The sequence below is a fragment of the Mesocricetus auratus genome, unplaced genomic scaffold (genome assembly GCF_017639785.1).
Source record: "Mesocricetus auratus isolate SY011 unplaced genomic scaffold, BCM_Maur_2.0 Super-Scaffold_100676, whole genome shotgun sequence".
Classification (NCBI taxonomy): domain Eukaryota; kingdom Metazoa; phylum Chordata; class Mammalia; order Rodentia; family Cricetidae; genus Mesocricetus; species Mesocricetus auratus.
The window spans coordinates 2,387,973-2,405,465 of record NW_024429266.1 but is presented as its reverse complement, the minus strand read 5'-3'; the positions used below and the strand labels follow the sequence as shown (position 1 = coordinate 2,405,465).

General features: G+C 48.7%; 1 protein-coding gene across 4 annotated transcripts in view; it reads right to left on the bottom strand.

The window, feature by feature from the left end:
- Positions 1-17,493, bottom strand: part of Hhat (hedgehog acyltransferase) — a 236,536-nt gene that overhangs the window by 164,339 nt on the left and 54,704 nt on the right. For all 4 annotated transcript variants that reach the window (XM_040737187.1, XM_040737188.1, XM_005082856.4 and 1 more), the window contains exon 8: positions 1,167-1,317. In XM_040737187.1, coding sequence (XP_040593121.1) covers positions 1,167-1,317 — 151 coding nt within the window. The remainder of the gene's footprint in view (positions 1-1,166; positions 1,318-17,493) is intronic.

Sequence of the window (17,493 nt, the reverse complement as noted above, 5' to 3'; positions counted from 1 at the left end):
TTCATAAAGGCAACACGGGGTACGGCAACATCCGCTGAGTTCTCCAGCTATCTCTGCCTTAGGTCTTGTGCCTACAGAGATGAACGAGGCAAAACAGTAACTCTGAACAGGGCCAGAATTAGAAAGGGGCAAGCAAGGGGACAGAGCCCAGGTTGTAAGCAGGCGCTGACTCCCCCTGAGGAGCCAGTGCCCACCCTGAGCTTGTCCACTGGGTCTGTGATCGCAACAGCAGTCCCGACCCTGGCTACACACTGGGCATGCTCAGAAAAACGCAGACGCAAGCAAGCCCTTCTGTAAAACAGCCAACAAAAATGACAAGGGACTTGGAGTCTTTAGGAACAGAAATCCCAGGCCAATCATAAGTTTGGGGGACAAAAATCAGTAACGGCGAAGAGAACCCAAAGGAAACATCAGCCTATCACGTGAAACCTTGCACGGGAACAATACAAAGTTGAGGGCTAACATCGGAAAGCAACTGCCACGGCTTGTTCCATCTCCAAAAGAACTTTTGGAGACAAATGTTTGCAGTGCTGGCCTAAGCTATTACACTCAGTCCATTTTTAGTCAATGGTGTGACTTACAGGGTCACTTCTCAAGGAAAGCATCATAGGATGTCTGTGAAGACGCCTATTGTCAACCTGACCAGGTCCAGATTCACCTGGGAGACAAGCCACCAGGTGGACTGTCATGGGTAGGTTAGCTGGGGTGGGAAGACCCACCCTAAAAGCAGGTGGCATCATTCCCTGGGCTTGGGTCCTGGATTGCGTGAAAAGGAGAAGAAAGACAGCTTAGCCCCAGCATTCGCTGCACCCCGCTTCCTGGGTGCAGATGCAATGTGACCAGCTGCCTCCCAAGCCCCAAGCCTAGGACTTCCACGTTGGTCTTTACACTTGAACCGTGAACCAAAACGAAGCCTTTTCCCCTCGGTTGCTTTGGTTGGAGTATTTTTATCACAAGCCACGAGACAAGCCCTGTGTGCGCCCTGCCTCACTTAACCTCCGTAGCTTGACGATAACCCCGGGGAGGGTCAGACAGCACGGACTGCCATCACGCGTTAGCAGGATAAAGAATGTGTAGTACCAAATGCGGCTTTGGTTTAGGGGAAGAACAGCAGCAAGGCCACTTGGACACACCCAAAAGATCCAAGCAAACCATGAGACTCTCACCTCCACATCCCGGTAAAGCTGAACATGGTGCTCACACAGCGGGGGAGGGGCGGCGGTGTGAGTCCGTCCAGACGCATAAGCAGAGCCGGAGCACCGAAGAGCACCAGGTATTTCACATAGAAGAAGAGTACTTGCGCCAGGGCCAGTCCTCCTAAAGGACAAAGAGACCCGTCAACCACACCAATGAAAGACGGCCGAGGCTGCCCTGTCTCCCCTCCGCCCCCAAGTCCCTCCTTGACCTCCACAGTCTTGGGTATTTGCACTTGGCCCCTGGTTGACCCTGTCTGGGGAAAGTTAAGGGCTGCAGCCTCGTTGGAGGAAGTGTGTCACTGGGGGTACGGTTGAGAGTGAAAAGCCAAGTCCTTCTAGCTCACTGTTTCTTGCTTGTGATTCGAGGTGCGAACGCTCCGCCTCCTGCCCTGTAGCCACGCCCCGCCACCTACTTCCTTCCATGCTGGCCCACCATCATTAACTCTAACTTTCTGGAGCCACGAGCCCAAATAAACCCTTTCTTCTACAGGATGCCTTTACTGTGGTGTTTCATCACAGCAACTGAAAAGCAACCAGCAAATATGAGAGCACCTTTATCACTGTCACAGGCAAGAGGACCTCTTCTCAAGTCACATTTTAATTTAAAAAAAATATTTTTTTTCGGCCGAGCGTTGGTGGCACACGCCTTTAATCCCAGCACTCGGGAGGCAGAGGCAGGCGGATCTCTGTGAGTTCAAGGCCAGGCTGAACCGACAGCCTCCAAAACAGAGAAACCCTGTCTCGTAAAACCAAAAAAAAAAAAAGGATTTTTTTTTCTGTGAGTGTGCTTGCCTGTGTAAGCTCGTATGTGCCACAGAATATATGTAGATGCTGGGGATTAAACTCAGGTCATCAGGTTTGATGGCAAGTGTTTTTATCCATGAGCCCTAGGGATAACCCCACCTTGGTCTCGAGACAGGCACTGTCAACCGAACCTGGGGCTTGCTAAGCAAACCGGGCTGGCTGGCCAGTAAGCCCCAGGGATTTTCACAGGAAGATCTTTACCACCTCCCCAGACATTCCTGTCATTTTGGGGGGAGGATGTTGTTTGCATATCGTGGGATTAATCCACTTAGAGTGTATAACTCAAGGGATCTTACCATGTTTACAAATGTGAGCAACCACCATCTCATGCCAATCACAGAATATTGCACCACTTCAAAACCAAACCTCACCCATTGTCACAGGCCAGAGAACCTTTGCTCCTCAGTTGTTTTGGTTTTTTTTTTTTTTTTTTTTTTTTTTGCTTCATGTTTACACTGAGTCACATACGAATGAGTGCTGCCTGGCAACGCAGACTCAGGTTGTCCCAGATGACATGTTCTTCCATGGAAATGGTTACATCAACTTTTACAATCACAGAACACAGGAAAGCCACAAATCAAGGTGGGTCAAACATGAAAGCAGTGATGTCTCTCTCCCGTGGCAGGCACTTGCAATCTCAGCACGCTGGAAGCAGAGGCAGGCAGATCCCTCGAGCTCCCACGGCCAGCACAGCCAAATCTGAGAGTTTCGAGTTCAGTGACAGACCCTTGACCTCCAAGGTCAACTAGCTTCCAGGAGACTTCTTAAAATGTCTTTAAGGTCTGACAAGTCACGTGTTCTCTTGATTGGGGAGCCTTGAGGACCCTACTGAGTGGACTCTTATTAGCATACACTCTGCAAAGGGAATGTTAATACAGAGGGAATATCCTCAGTAGCTCCAAGACAAAATGACTGGAAAAACCACCAAAAAAAAGGTTACAGGAGTCCAAGCCCAAGTGACCCTTGAGGACCAGACCCTCAACCTGCCTTATTCATTAAAATAAAACTGATTTGGGCTGCCAATCATTTATAACTTCAATTCCATGGTGTTTGATGTTCTTTTCTGGCTTCTTCAAGCATAAGGCACACACATGGCACACTACATACATGCAGGCAAACACACACATAAAATAAAAACAAGTTTTTAAACTTAAAAAAAATTGGTGGGATAGCTTCTTGAGGAATGTCTCCCAAGGTTGACCTCTGGCCTCCACAAGCATGCACCCCTGTTATTTAATGCATGTACCGAGCGCGCACGCACACACACACACACACCTACATACATCCAAATATACATGCACACACCAAAAGTGCCAAGGAAAAAGCTGGCATGTGTGTGAATATATACATATGATGGGGGAAATACTTCTGTGTATGTTTGTCTTCTTGGTTGATGAATAAAGCACTGTTGTCCAATAGGGAAGCAAGATAGGTAGGACTAGGAGAGGCAGAGGATTCTGGGAAACAGAGGCACAGTCAGTCACCATGCAGGACACCAGAGGAGTAAGAGGTCCAGACCCTTTCTCCAGTAAGAGAAGACCATGTGGAAATATACAGATTAGTAGTTATGGGTTAGTAATTAAGTCAGAGCTAGCCAACAATAAACCATAGCAAATGGCCAATAGTTTCATAATTAATATATCATCCTATGTGTTCACGTGGCTCTGGGACCAGGCTGGAGGGAAGAATGCTCATTACATATGACACCCTCAACATGGGGCAAGAATTTCCACATAAATCTAACAAAAGCTTAAGAGGGATTTTAGAAACAAAAGAACAGAGACAAGCACAACTTCTTGTACTAGCATTTTCTCAGGTTTAGTTAGAGACAAGCAGAGATTTGTGCAGACAGTGCTGGCGGTAAACTTACACCCACCATGATGGAAAGCCAGCAGTTAAAACAGCTGCCATTTTAATTTTAGCAATGTTGTTTAGCAGATAACAGACATGTGGCCAGAAAACATAAAGATTTACAGTAAAGTCAGATTCAGATGAAGTAAAACCTCTAAAAGGTTTATAGTGTGTTTAAAAATATACATAGGTTTGGGAGAGAAAAAGAAACAGGATACTGGGAGAGAGAGAGAGAGAGAGAGAGAGAAGGAGGGAGAGAGAGAGAGGGAGGGAGGGAGGGAAGGAGGGAGGGAGCAAGGAAGGAAGGAAGGAAGGAAGGGTAGCTGGGTGTGATGGCTCACACCTTTAATTCCAGCACTCAGGAGGCAGAAGCAAACAGATCTCTGTAATTTCAAGGCCAGCCTGGTGTACAGAGGGAGTTCAAGGACAGCCAAAATACACAGAGAAACCCTGTCTCAAAAAAGGAAAAAGGGACAATTAAAAGAAATAGAGTAATAATAATGAATAGATAAATTTAAAAGTCACGTAAAGATGAAAAACACACACAGAGTCTGGATACTGTGTGCTATTGTGTTGTCTTTCAATTGTTTAATTCCTGGGGAAGGAGCATCAACTACTAAAAGACATTTGATTATCAATGCTGCTAAATTAATCCAACTTACATATTTTACAAATGCTTTAACTTCTAAATTTAAATATAAGGAGAGGTTACTTGGGAAAAAAGATTTTGCTTGTGTTTGCACAGAAAATGAAAAGCTATGCATCCCTTCCAGATTTATATGGTTTGATGAAGCAAGACCCCTTGAAGCAATGGCCCAGGTCATCCAACATCCCAAAACAGCTGAGATAATACAGCTACAGACCACTACAGCCAGGATTTCTGGGTCTTCTCAGGATTCCCAAGACAGTGCCCCCTTAACAGCAGGAAGTAGTTTGGAGAAAACGATGCCCACATTCCCAAATATTGTTTATAAATGTTTGTTTTCATTTATACAGGGTGGTTATAAATGGTAATGGTCACAGTGAATCTCTTTCTAAAGGGAAAAAGAGAATATGATATGGAAATGAATACTTTTTATTGGTATGGATTTTCATTTATTGATATTTAAGGTCAATTTTGTGATGTGTATATTTCTTCTCTTGTTTAAGTATTGTGTTTATGCTGGTCTTTTAAATTTTAATGCATAATTAAATACAGATTGTATGTAGTCACCTATGATAGTCAGAACTTATAGTCAAGTTAGTTAGGTTTTCTAGATATACAGAGATGTATTTGAGATGGATATTCTTCAAATCTTTCAAAGACCTACAGAATATATCGCATTTAAATAGTTTAGGGTTTTTCATGATAGTGAGACACAACTATTCCTGACACACCTATTATGTCTGAGAGGAAGATGAGCATCGAAGAAACTCGTTATGGAGTTTGCTTTCAACATGGCAAGATTAGCCATTTGGGCAAGAAACTGCTCTTGCCTTTACTGTTTGATAGACTGGGCATACAGGACCCACAGCTAAGTGACTGCTAAACTTGATAGGGCAGTCCTACAGGGTTCTTGCTTCATGGAAGAGTCTGCCAGACATTCTACAGGACACAGAGAAAATTGACTGTCAAATTGCCAATGCAGGTGGACAGTTTAAATTTCCTGCTTTGCTGAGAAGTCGGCCAGACACTTTGTGGCCTATGAGCTTAAGATGAATGCCCCAACATTACAGAGAAACTTCAGGTGACTGTCCAGGTAGTGAGATGTCTATCTCAATTCTAGTGTTTTCTAGTGTTTATATATTATCCTTCTGCGATTTTTGATGGAGTTGAAGACAGTTATAGTTTTCCTTGGTTATGATAAAAGATAAGCCACATATAAGACTTTAGACTCACACAGATAGGATAGATGATAAAATACCTTCTTTAAATCTTACTAAATGTTAATGGACTAAATATTATAACTATAGTTCTCACTTGATAACTGTTCTGTTATATATAAATTGACATGTTAAAGTTAAAACCTTTCTTTTTATTTAGACATAAAAGAGGAGATGATAGGAAAAGTCCTTCTGTGCATATGTTTGTCTTATTGGTTGATGAATAAAGCACTGTTGTCCAATAGGGAAGCAAGATAGGTGGGACTAGGAGAGGTGGAGGATTCTGGGAAACAGAGGCACAGTCAGTCACCATGCAGGATGCCAGAGGAGTAAGAGGTCCAGACCCTTTCTCCAGTAAGAGAAGACCACGTGGAAATATTCAGATTAGGAGTTATGGGTTAATAATTAAGTCAGAGCTAGCCAACAAGAAACCATAGAGGATAGCCAACAGCTTCATAATTGGTACAGTGTCCTGCGTGTTCATTTGGGACTGACGCGGCTCTGGGACCAGGCTGGCGGGAAGAATGCTCGCCACTCACGTACATTACATATATACTGTATGTGATGGATAGTTTTATGTCAACTTGATATAAACTAGTCATCTGAAAGGAGGGAAAAATTGAGAAAATGCCTCCATAAGATTGGGCTGCAGGCAAGTTGTCTGTAGAGCATTTTTCTTAACTGGGGATTGATGGGTGTAACATTGTGGATGGGGACACCCCTGGTCCATGGTCCTAGGTTCTATAAGAAAGCAGGCTGAGCAAGCCACGAGGAGCAAGCCAGTAAGCAGCCGTGGCCTTCTGCCTCCAAGTGCCTGCCCTGCTTGAGCTCCTGCCCTGACTGCACTTGACTATAAATTGTAATATGGAAGAGTAAGCAGAATAAACCATTCTCTCTCCAAATTGCTTTTGGCCATGGCATTTCAACACATCACCAGAAACCCAAGTCAAGACACTACACTTTCGTCAAGAGGTAAGATACATGTGCCAGGCACACCGTCTTAGACACAGCTGAGTGTGAGAGACACCGTGAAGACATCTGTTCCGGTGGATGAAATGGCAGCAGCAAGGTGTTGTTCTGAGGCAGGCTCTGCTCAGGGACAGTCCGGAGCAGGGGTGACAACATGTTCAAGCTCCCACAGCCAAAGATGACCAAACTGTAGAAGCACAAATGTCAGGTGCTCAAGGCCACCCCCAGCTCCCAGAGACAGGAAGCAGGGGAATATCATAGGGTTAGCAGGGGAATGTCCTAGGCAGATAGCAGGGGAATATCATAGGGTTAGCAGGCGAATGTCCTAGGGTTAACAGGAATGTCCTAGGCAGATAGCAGGGGAATATCATAGAGTTAGCAGGGGAATGTTCTAGGCAGATAGCAGGGGAATATCATAAGGTTAGCAGGGGAATGTCTTAGGCAGATAGCAGGGGAATATCATAGGGTTCGCAGGGAAATGCCCTAGGCAGATAGCAGGGGAATATCGTAGGGTTAGCAGGGGAATGTCCTAGGGTTACCAGGGGAATATCCTATGCGGTTACCAGGTGACCAGAGCTCAGGAAGGGTGGGATGCTTCATGTCTCCAGTCCTGACTTCATTTCTAACACCGGCTCATGCAGGTGGCGTTCTGAGGCTGAGGAATTAAAGTCAGTCTCTGAGTATACACCTTTATGAGTCATCATTCGCACAAAATCTCCATCTTTTATTGGTACTTTTCACAAACAACAGGCCTAAAGAAAGGATTTTGTGTGGGCGTTTAACATAACTGTGGCTGAATCTAACTGAAGATAATTGGGTAGTTTCTTTTTTCTTTTCAGTATGGATGAAAAAACATGAGCTGCATGTATTTATAACCATGCCCCATAAGCTCTATTTACCTATTGGTGAATATTTCTAATGGATTAAGATGGTGCGTGTTGCGGGGGGGGGGGGGGCTTGGTGGGGCACACCTTTAACCCCAGCACTCAGGAGGTAGAGACAGAGGCAGGTAGTGAGATTGAGAATAGCCTGGTCTACACAGCAAGTTCCAGACCAGCCAGGCCTGCCTAGTGAGAGCCTGTCTAAAAAAAGGAAAAGACGCAACGGGACTGTGATAATGACCGCATAGTTGAAGTGCTTTCCATGCAGGCGTGAGTGCCTGGATTTGTATCCTCGGCACCCACATAAGTGCCTGAAGTGCGAGCCACTCAGGGGATGGTGGTACTGGATCCCCAACTCAAGCAGGCTAGCTAGAGTAGACCAGTCAGCGAGCCCTGGGTTCCCGTGAGAGGCCTTGGTTCAACATACAAGGTGTGCACACATGCAAACATGCAAAAAATGTTTTAAATACATGAAAGGATGAACCAGAATGTCCCTAGGGATTTTACTAACTGGTTTCACGGCAGATTCAGGGAGAAGGGCACGGCGCTTTTAAGGCATTATAGTTGCAAATGCTGATTTTTGAAAAGTTGTGTTTGCACCCCTCTGTCACCCCAGTCTAGATTCACGGTGTCTGCCTGCGTGGCACACCTGCTTTCCACCTGACCTAAAAATTAGCCTCCCCTTGTCAGATCTAGTCCAAGGCTAAGGATTGACAGGGCCACCAGCTATAGCCTATGAGAGACAGACTAGAGGGCAAATCAGGCAGGCCCAGACTTGGAGGGCTCACAGCCAATTTCATTACTGTAACTGGATGTTTCTCTCCCACCCCCCAGTTTCCAAATAACCACGCAGAGGCTTACTGTTAATTACAAACTGTTTGGCCTATTAGCTCAGGCTTACTATTAACCAGTTCTTACAAGTAAATGAACCCATTTTTATCCATCTGCTTTATCACATGGCTCATGGTTTGTCACCTCAAATCTTGCTTCCTCGGTGGCTGCTGGCATCTCCCTGACTCCGCCCTTCTTCTCCCCTGTGTCTCTCTGCTCGGATGCCCCCCTGGCTCTATTCTGTCTGGTCTATTGGCCAAATCAGCTTCTCTGTTAACCAATGACAATAAAACATATTCACGGTGTACGGAGGGTTAACCCATGGCACATCACAGCATCACGTATCCTTTGCTTTCCTCTGCCTTCATGCCTGGCCTCTCCTCTTCTTAGCAAAACCCCACCTGTCCTTCAAAGCCCAGGCGACCTTGTCTTAATTCATTTAACACTGAGCACTGTGTTAAATTAAGTAACAACTAAGCACTGACCCCCTGCTGTGCTCTGAGAAACACCGGAGTGAGCCAGGAAGCCCCGTGCCTGCCTGCAGAGCACTAGAGGATTATAAAACAGAGCCATGTGAGAAGTCACGTCGCCTGGCTCTCTGCTGTGTGTCCGGCCTGGTTCTAGATGCCTAACACACATGAATGGGTGTCATGCCTTCCTGGGGCTTAACACCTACCAAGAATCAACAGGAAATGGACAAGGAAAGTGAACTCTGCACCGGGGCTGAGGGAGGCTTAGCAGACAGCATTTTCCAACAAGAGTGGCAGCACCTCCCTCAGCTTGAGATTAGATGTGTAACTCCAAAGCTCGTACTTTATGGGGTCAGCTGCCAGCCGGGAGCATGACTAGCATGTGGTTGCACATTTAGGAGATGAGAGGAGTTAGGTCGTTGGGCATTTTCTAGAAGCGATGTTGAGACTCCAGGCCCTCTCCTCTCTTCCTCTTCCTCCTACTGTCTTCTCATTCTACTCTTGTTCCTTCTCCTTGCCCAGTCACCACCAACTGAGTAACTTCCTCTGCCACGCACTCCCTCACCATGGCTCCAAATGCAATGAGGCCGTGAAACCATAGACACAAGCAAAACAGGCCCCTTTCTTTCCAAGCAGACCGCCTCGGGTATTTTATCATAGTAACTAACTATGTTGTAGCCTTCATCTGGTCTGGTCCATTCGCTTTCCGTCTCTTAAAATGTTCAATTCACGAGACAGCTCTGGTTGGGATCCAGCTTCCAACACTACACGAAGCGCAGCTCATAGGGAGATGGCGTGAAGATGTGTCGGTGGGCAGCACCAGCTGAGTTTCTAGCCGACGGCAGCCTCAGTTGTGTGAGAGCCATCCTGGATGTCCTACCGAAGGCAGCGGGCAAGCAGGCTCAGCTGATGTCTGGCTGCACCCAGAACTACCTGGATTTTTAGCCCAGGCTTGGGGCAGAATGGGGAGAAAACTATTGTTCTGAGCTAGGAAGCTCTGAGATGGTGACTCAGGTCAGCCACTGGGGCTGCAGACAAGAAATGGAACATGAAAATGCCACAGGGGAGGGAGAAAGAAATGGGGAGGTGGCAGGGGCTACCTTTCTAACACGGGGTCAGGGCAGTCTTGAGGAAGACGGAATCGATTCAGTGCAGGGGGTTAAAGGTCATCTGCACAGCCCGCTGTCTCCTCTCAGGCTCTCACTACACGCGTTACAGCACGTTCTTGCCACACGCTGCTCCATGACTGTCCCATCAGTCCACAGTTCTGCATGCCTACTCAACAGCCATGCAAATAGATCAGGAACCCCTTCAGATCAGAAACAATGCCTCGTACCCCTGCACCCCCAGAGCCTGGTATCGGACAGGGAGCTTGTGCCGCCGGGGAAGCGCTACCCAAGCGAGTCACAAAGACTTTCCTATCCTGTACTTGCGGAAACTGTACTGACAGCGATACCATCAGTTCAAAGCGCTGAGTGCCTACTGAATCCCAGACCTGCCGCCACATTGGTTCCCTGTGGGTCTGGCACTTTGCATTCCCTGTGAAAAGAATGCAAGCTGGAAGCGCAGATCCAACAGAAGCCCGGCGCCCGAAGCCCGGCGCCCGAAGCCCGGCGCCCGAAGCCCGGCGCCCGAAGCCCGGCGCCCGCCCTTTACTCAGTGTGCCCCTGTGGCCTAGCCACAGGCCACCGCCAGCCGCCAGTGCTGCCGACTCAGCCTGTCCAGGAAAGAATGTGGCTTCCCGGAGCCCCCACGAGAAGCGGGGCTGATTTCAAGATGGCAGGAGGTGACTGTTAAGTTCTACAGAGGAGAATGCTGGCCCAGAAAGGGTTCGGCTCAGCTCCCGGGAGTACAGCCCTTCCCAAACCACACACCTGTGTCCTTGGCCTCTCTTTTAGATTTACCTATAATGATTTTAACTGTCAATAAAGCAGTCAGCAACCAGCTTCCAGCTCTAATGTGTCCCCCTCCCTCTCTCTCTCCCTCTTCCTTTCTTCTCTTCCTCCCCCTGCCTCTCTCCCACTCTCCCTACCCTTCCCTCTCTCCCTCTTCTTTTGCTTCTCCCCCTCCCTTCCGGCCTCCGCCCCTCCCTCTCCGTCCCCCCCACCCCTCTGTCCCTCTGTCCCTCCTTGCTCTCTGTTTAGACACACGCATGCTATAGCACACGCGTGACGGTCAGAGAAGAATCTTAAATGGTGGCCCTTGCGCCCCACCTAGTTTAAGACAAGGTCTCTGTTCCCCATGGCACATGCCAGGCCCAGTTGGCCTGTGAGCTCCCAGGGATGCCCCCACCCCCACCTCCCTTCTCCAGTCACTAAAGTGGGAGCTTTAAGAGGGCCCTGGAGATTTGAACCAGGGTCTTCACATCTTCAGCAGCGAATGCTTTACCCGTGGAACCAAAACCGCCCCCCCCAGCCCTCTAGTCCTAAAACGAGCTGTGAAGAGATCTGCCCTGGGGGTTGAGGACAGCGGTGGACAGCGGTGACAGTGGGGACAGCGGCAAGGGCAGGCCCACTCCACGCTCCCACCCTGAGTCTCTCTCGGCCACACCCGTGGCGCTTCCCATCTGCCCTTGCACTGGGCTGGTTTTTTGTCAGCCTGGCACAGAGTAAAGTCACCTGGGAAGAGGGAACCTCCATTGAGGAGCTGCTTCCATCAGGCTGGCCTGTGCGTCTGCCCATGAGGTATTTTCAGGGACAGTAACTGGTGTGGGAGGGGCCCATCCCACCGTAGGCAGAGCTGAGGGGCGGGGCCAGTGTATATAAGAGAGCAAGATGAACAAGCTGCCTGCCAGACAAGAGGGGCCTACCGCATCTCAGCTGCCCAGCCTGCTAAATTCAGGCCCAACTCCCCCCCCCCGGTAGACACAGAGCCTGAGCCTGTGGAAACACAGACCCGGAGGACAGGGCAGCCTTTAACGCCAAAGGAGGCTACGGCACATAGAAGAAAAAAAATAGCATACGCAGAGAAAGTCTGGGGATCCTCACCCAAGCTAGCCTCAAAGAACATTTGCTAACCAAACATGTGAGAGGAGAAACAAGGGGGAAGGCAGGGGGGTAATGACTTCACCAGACATGAGATGCACCAGCCACACAAGGGAAATGCAGGAAAAGCACCTAGGAAACCAGCTGTACCCTTCAGTGATTTGAGTCACCCTCACAGCTCAACAAGGCCTGGGCAGGGTGCTCACCGTCCCTTCATCTAGAAGAAGCGGATGCTCAGAGAGGATAAACAGGGCCTCAGCCACCAACGACCGACCATAATCTCAGAAGCCTGTCGGCCACCACGAAGGAAAAGCCCAGCCAAGGTCAAGGTCAGCTGGGCCTCAGGAAGTCCCTCCAGAACAGGACTTCAGCAGCCACAGCTAACCCTGCCCAGCCTGCTGTCACTCTCCCCAAGTGACAGGAGACATCGAGGAAACGGAAGCTGGCAGCTGAAAACCAAACCTGTCCCGGGTAACTGTGTCTTCTGCCAAGATATCTCTAACTCTCCAGCTAATCACCTCAGGGTCAAAAGGGGCTAGATAGGCTCTGAGGAGTGTGACCTCCCAAGGAGCTCACTCTTTGGACACTTTAAAACGTGAGAAAATTGGGTTTAATAGCGTCTCCTCTTTTAAGATTTGGGCAACCAATTTCTCTTTCCAAAGAAAGGGTGTCCTGCTGAGGAGAGAGCCATTCTGTAGGACAGTGAATCCCGTTTGCTCGACCCCCCCTTTATCGATCACTTTTGCCGCCGTATGTAGCGCTGAAGATGAATACAAAGAAGGCTCCACCAAACTTTCCTTAAATCGTAGTGTGTTCTAAAAGCATCTTAACACGGGAAAGTATGAACACAAACAAGAACCCTGAGAAGCAAAACAGAACGGGCATGCTAAATTAAGAGTCCAGGGGAATAAGTGCGGCTCCCCATCTTCATCGTGACACCGTCACGCCCTCCTGACATCACCTCAGGTCTGATCCAGAACATACCCCGTTAAGGAGACCCCCACAGAGGGCTGGGGAGGAGGTCCAGCGGTTTGGAGCATTTGTTTCTCTTGCAGAGGGCCCGGGTTCAGTTTCAGGTGGGTTCTGACGCCGTCTTCTGCCCTCACGGGCACTTCACATGCGTGGCACATATACAGACAAGCAGGCACACGCATGCAAACTTAGAAGGAGGAGAAGGAGGAAGAGGGTGTCCCCCTCCCCAATAGAACCAACCGCTATTGTTCGTACTAAATGGATGTATGGTCAACCTCACGTCCCCCTCATAGGTTGCTCAGTCCCCACCCAGAGGTTTCTTATTGCAGGAGACAGAGTTGGTGCAGAGACTCGCAGCAGGCGGGGGTGGGGGGATCTCTGAGAGGCGCTTGTATCACCCCTCCTGGGGTTTGGAGAACGCCACAGAGGAGGGGGAGGGCCAAAAAAGACTCAAAGAGCTTGGGGAGGAGGGGTGCACAATGAAGAGATGTCTCCTGGACACGGTGTGGGTGCTGCACATTGAACTCACTGTAGCCATGGTTATTCTCGCAAGGCCTGCACAACGCTGAGCCCATCAACATTCCAACACAGGCGGGGCTCACAGGGCGCACTCCTCCTTAAGGGACAGCTAACGGCTGCTGGGAAGTGGGGTGTCCTTTTCTTCGGCTTTCACTGGTAAGCGGCTGGTGGTCCGGCAAACAAGTCCCTCCCTGTGCTCACGGGAGCAACCCCAGTTAAAGTCAGTCACACACACACACACACACACACACACACACACACACACGCAAGACATGAAGGTGTGAGGGCGACTGGAAGGCGAGGGCGGGGTGATTTCATGAGACCCAAGATAAGTGATGAATGGGTGCTTACTGGGGAGCAATTACACAGATAATAATAAAAAGTGCTCCTCTGCCCTTCCTATCGGATCGCCTGGCCTGGGAGAGAGAGAAACACTACTGAGACCACACCTTATGCTTCCGTCTTTTCTGCTGCCTTCCGCCTGAAGCCACACCCAGAGGGCAAGATGCCGCTACAGTGACTAGTTGGAAAAGAAGGAAGTGGGGGCCGAAATGACTAAAATTCTCTATGTACAGAGATGAGACTGTCGAATCATTTTTTTCAGTTTTAATTTAAAAAAAAAGAGACCCCACAGAATAACAGCCCATACACCCAGCCAAGCCGGGCTCAAGGAAATAGCATGGCATGAGAAGAGAGTTTTACGCAGGACCAAGTCCTCTGAGAAAGTAAATTTTCAACGGGAGACGATGAGTCACTTTACCTAGGAGAAGCAACGTGCAAAACCTCTGTGTGCGAAGAACTGAAAATTAGCAAAACTAAAGGACTCTATTGTGTAACTGTCGAGAAGAATTCTTCCACAAAAGGAAATATCATCTCTCCAGCATTGATGGTTTCAGACTTCCCTGTCAGTTCTGCTTCACAAAAGGGAAGATTTGCCCGTTTTATGCATCTGAGAAGTTACCGCAGTCCAGGTCTCCAGGGCACAACACATGGAAATCATGACGGAAGCAGATGCAGAGACGCGCAGCTAAGCACCGGGCCCAGCTCCGGGAGTCCAGCTGAAGAGAGGGAGAAGGGATCATAGGAACAAGGGGGGCAAGATGACAAGATCATAATGGGGAAACCCACAGAGACAGCTGACCGGAGCTCGTGGGAGCTCATGGACTCTAGACCAACAGCTAGGGAGCCTGTATGACACCAACCTAGGCCCTCTGCATGTGGGTGGCAGTTATGTGGCTTGGTCTGTGGGGACCTAAGTGAGACCAGGATCTGTCCCTGGTGCATGAGCTGGCTCTTTGGAACCTATTCCCTATGGTGGGATGGCTTGCTCAGTCTTGATGCAGTGGGGAGGAGCTTAGTCCTGTCTCAACTTTGTTGACTCCCGTGAGAGGTCTTATCCTTTTTGAGAAGTAAATAGGTGTAGGGCAGATCTCATGTACCTGAGGTACTGGCCACGCCCATTTGGGGCATAGATAGAGGGACTTGGGAAAGGCGAGAGATATGAGGGGAGAAAGAAAGTAAAAGCTCTGCCTTGGATCCTGGCTGAGGCTCAGAGACCTTAGAGCACTGATCCCCAGCTTCTAATGTAAGTGACAGCTCTCTCTAAATAAATATCTTAGACTCCCCTTTTTCCAATACTCGTTGCATGGATCAGTTCCATCTATCCATAGGGAGGGGGATAAGAAAGGAGGGGGTATAGAATGAGAGGAGAGGAGAGTGGGGAAACTGTGGTTGGTATGAAAACTTAAAATTTTAATTAAAAAACAAAAAGAAAATCATGATGTCCTGAGGGCAGTTGGGGGAAGGGGTCATGGTGGCAGGGAATAGCTGGTGCAGGCAGAACCTGATACCCCTTCCAATGCTACACCAAGCGGGCACCTCTGGGTCTGCAAGCATGCACTCTGAAACCAACCTCACGCCACGCTCCTCAGTGGTGAATCCCAGAGTACCTCCAGGCTCCCGCTGCATTAACTTTAAATAACCTTTGGATTCTAATCCAGGGAGGGAATTTAGAAAAACTAATTTTTTTCTGCCATATCTTAACAAGTATTGAAATATTTAATATTTCAAAAAGACGGAAGAGGGAAAGGGCCCTGTGCTGTCTGCCTTATGTGTGTGCCCTCATTTTTCAAAACAACTTTTCTGTATCAAGTATCTTCCTTTCTCCTCGAGATTTTACAGAATTAGCAAAAGCAAGTGGATGTCTTTGAAGCATTCCATTTCCATTTAGACAGGCACACAGACAGCATCTCAGCCTAAACCCTGAGCTACAAAACCCCGGACCAGGAACTCTTAGGAGATGGGCGTGTCCACACACCACTCTGACCAATTTGTAGTTACGGCTTCCGAGAGACTCCAGGACACCCAGGTATTGCTTCGTCTCCGTCGTTTAAAGCCGAGCTCCCCTCGCCCACTGCCAAAGCTCCTTTCTCCCTCCTGTAAGGTGAGCCCACAAAACTCTTCACGCCCATAACGGGGGGGATAGAGAAATTTAGCAGAGGTGAGGATAAAAGGAAGTGAAAGAGAAAAGGAAGCTCGCTCTCTCTCTTCTCCTCTGGAAGCCTGCCACGCTTTCTGTCCCCTCAGCTTGTATATAAGTAAATATATTATATTCCATATTGCTTTGACCTCCCTTGTCACCCTCCGATCTCGTTTGCCTGGATTTATCGCCCATTCGGTATGAAGAAATACTGCTCAATAACGAGCTGAAGAAATGGGGTCCTTGAGTTCTTCTCAAGAAAAGTCACAAGACGCCTCCTTTGCTCCCCTGGATCCCGGGCTCTGCCACACCAAATGGCTCCAGTCAGGCTTCCAAAAAGAGTTCCAAAGAAATTGGGGCTTATCTCCTGGAGATACAGTTGGGGTGTTACAAACACTGACACAATGCCTGCATGACCCTCAGGACAGCAAGGGAGAGGCTACAATGAAAGGAAATTGCCTGGAAGTCACCACAGCTGTAGCTGGGGATGAAGACGCGGGGGCCAATTCTACAAGGTACCTTTTAATGTAAAAAAAGCACTATTTTTATTTATGTATATGTGTAAGTGCCTGCATACACGTTTGCGCCACATGTGTGCATGCATGTGTGCCTAGTGCCCAGGAAGACCATCGGCTCCCCTAGAACTGGGGTTACAGAGGGTTGGGAGCTACCACATGGGGGGGCTCTGGAGCCACACCTGGGTCCTCTACAGGAGCAATAAGTGACCTTAGCCACTGAACCATCTCTCCAGATGAAGTTTTGAAGCATGACTTAGCTGGCTAAATAATAACCTACACAAATTGTATAAACGCAAAGGCCACAGCCCAGCATGGCTAGGGTAGCAGGTTCAGGGGTGGCAATGGGAGAGACGTGAGCCCCTGACACACAGTGACAGCCCTACGAAATCAAAGAGATCTCTGTGATTTATGAAGACCAGCCTGCAGCTGGGCAGTGGTGGCGCATGCCTTTAATCCCAGCACTTGGGAAGGCAGAGGCAGGCGGATCTCTGTGAGACCAGCCTGGTCTACAAGAGCTAGTTCCAGGACAGGCTCCAAGGCCACACAGGGAAACCTTGTCTCAGGGAGAAATAAAAATAAAAAATAAAAAGGTAGACCAGTCTGCAAGAAAACAGGGGTGGGAAGAAGACACACAGTAAGGATCCCTGTATGGAGGAGAAGCCTAGCTGAGAAACCAGGTCAGACCCCTGATGTCAGGTTGTCTGCATTGACATCCTAACCTTTTGTTTTGTTTTGTTTTGTTTTTTGTTTTTGTTTTACGAGACAGGGTTTCTCTGTATTGTTTTGGAGGCTGTTGGTCCAGCCCGGCCTCGAACTCACAGAGATCCGCCTGCCTCTGCCTCCCGAGGGCTGGGATTAAAGGCGTGCGCCACCACCGCCTGGCCATCCAAACCTTTACCAAAATCTCTGCCACACACACCTGAACAGTCCTCTATCTGGAGCAGATGACTGTGTGTGTCATTCCTGGTACATGTGCCCAAACTGATGAAATGACTGAATACCACACAACAGTCAGGAGACGCCAGCGGGACAACCTCACAACAGAACTGAGGTGAGAGACAGAGACAGCCACCGCCCAGATGCCTGAGCAGAGCACTGGGGAACAGTATCAGGGCCCCCCATCCAGAAGCAAAGGGACTGGGGAGCCCCCACTGCT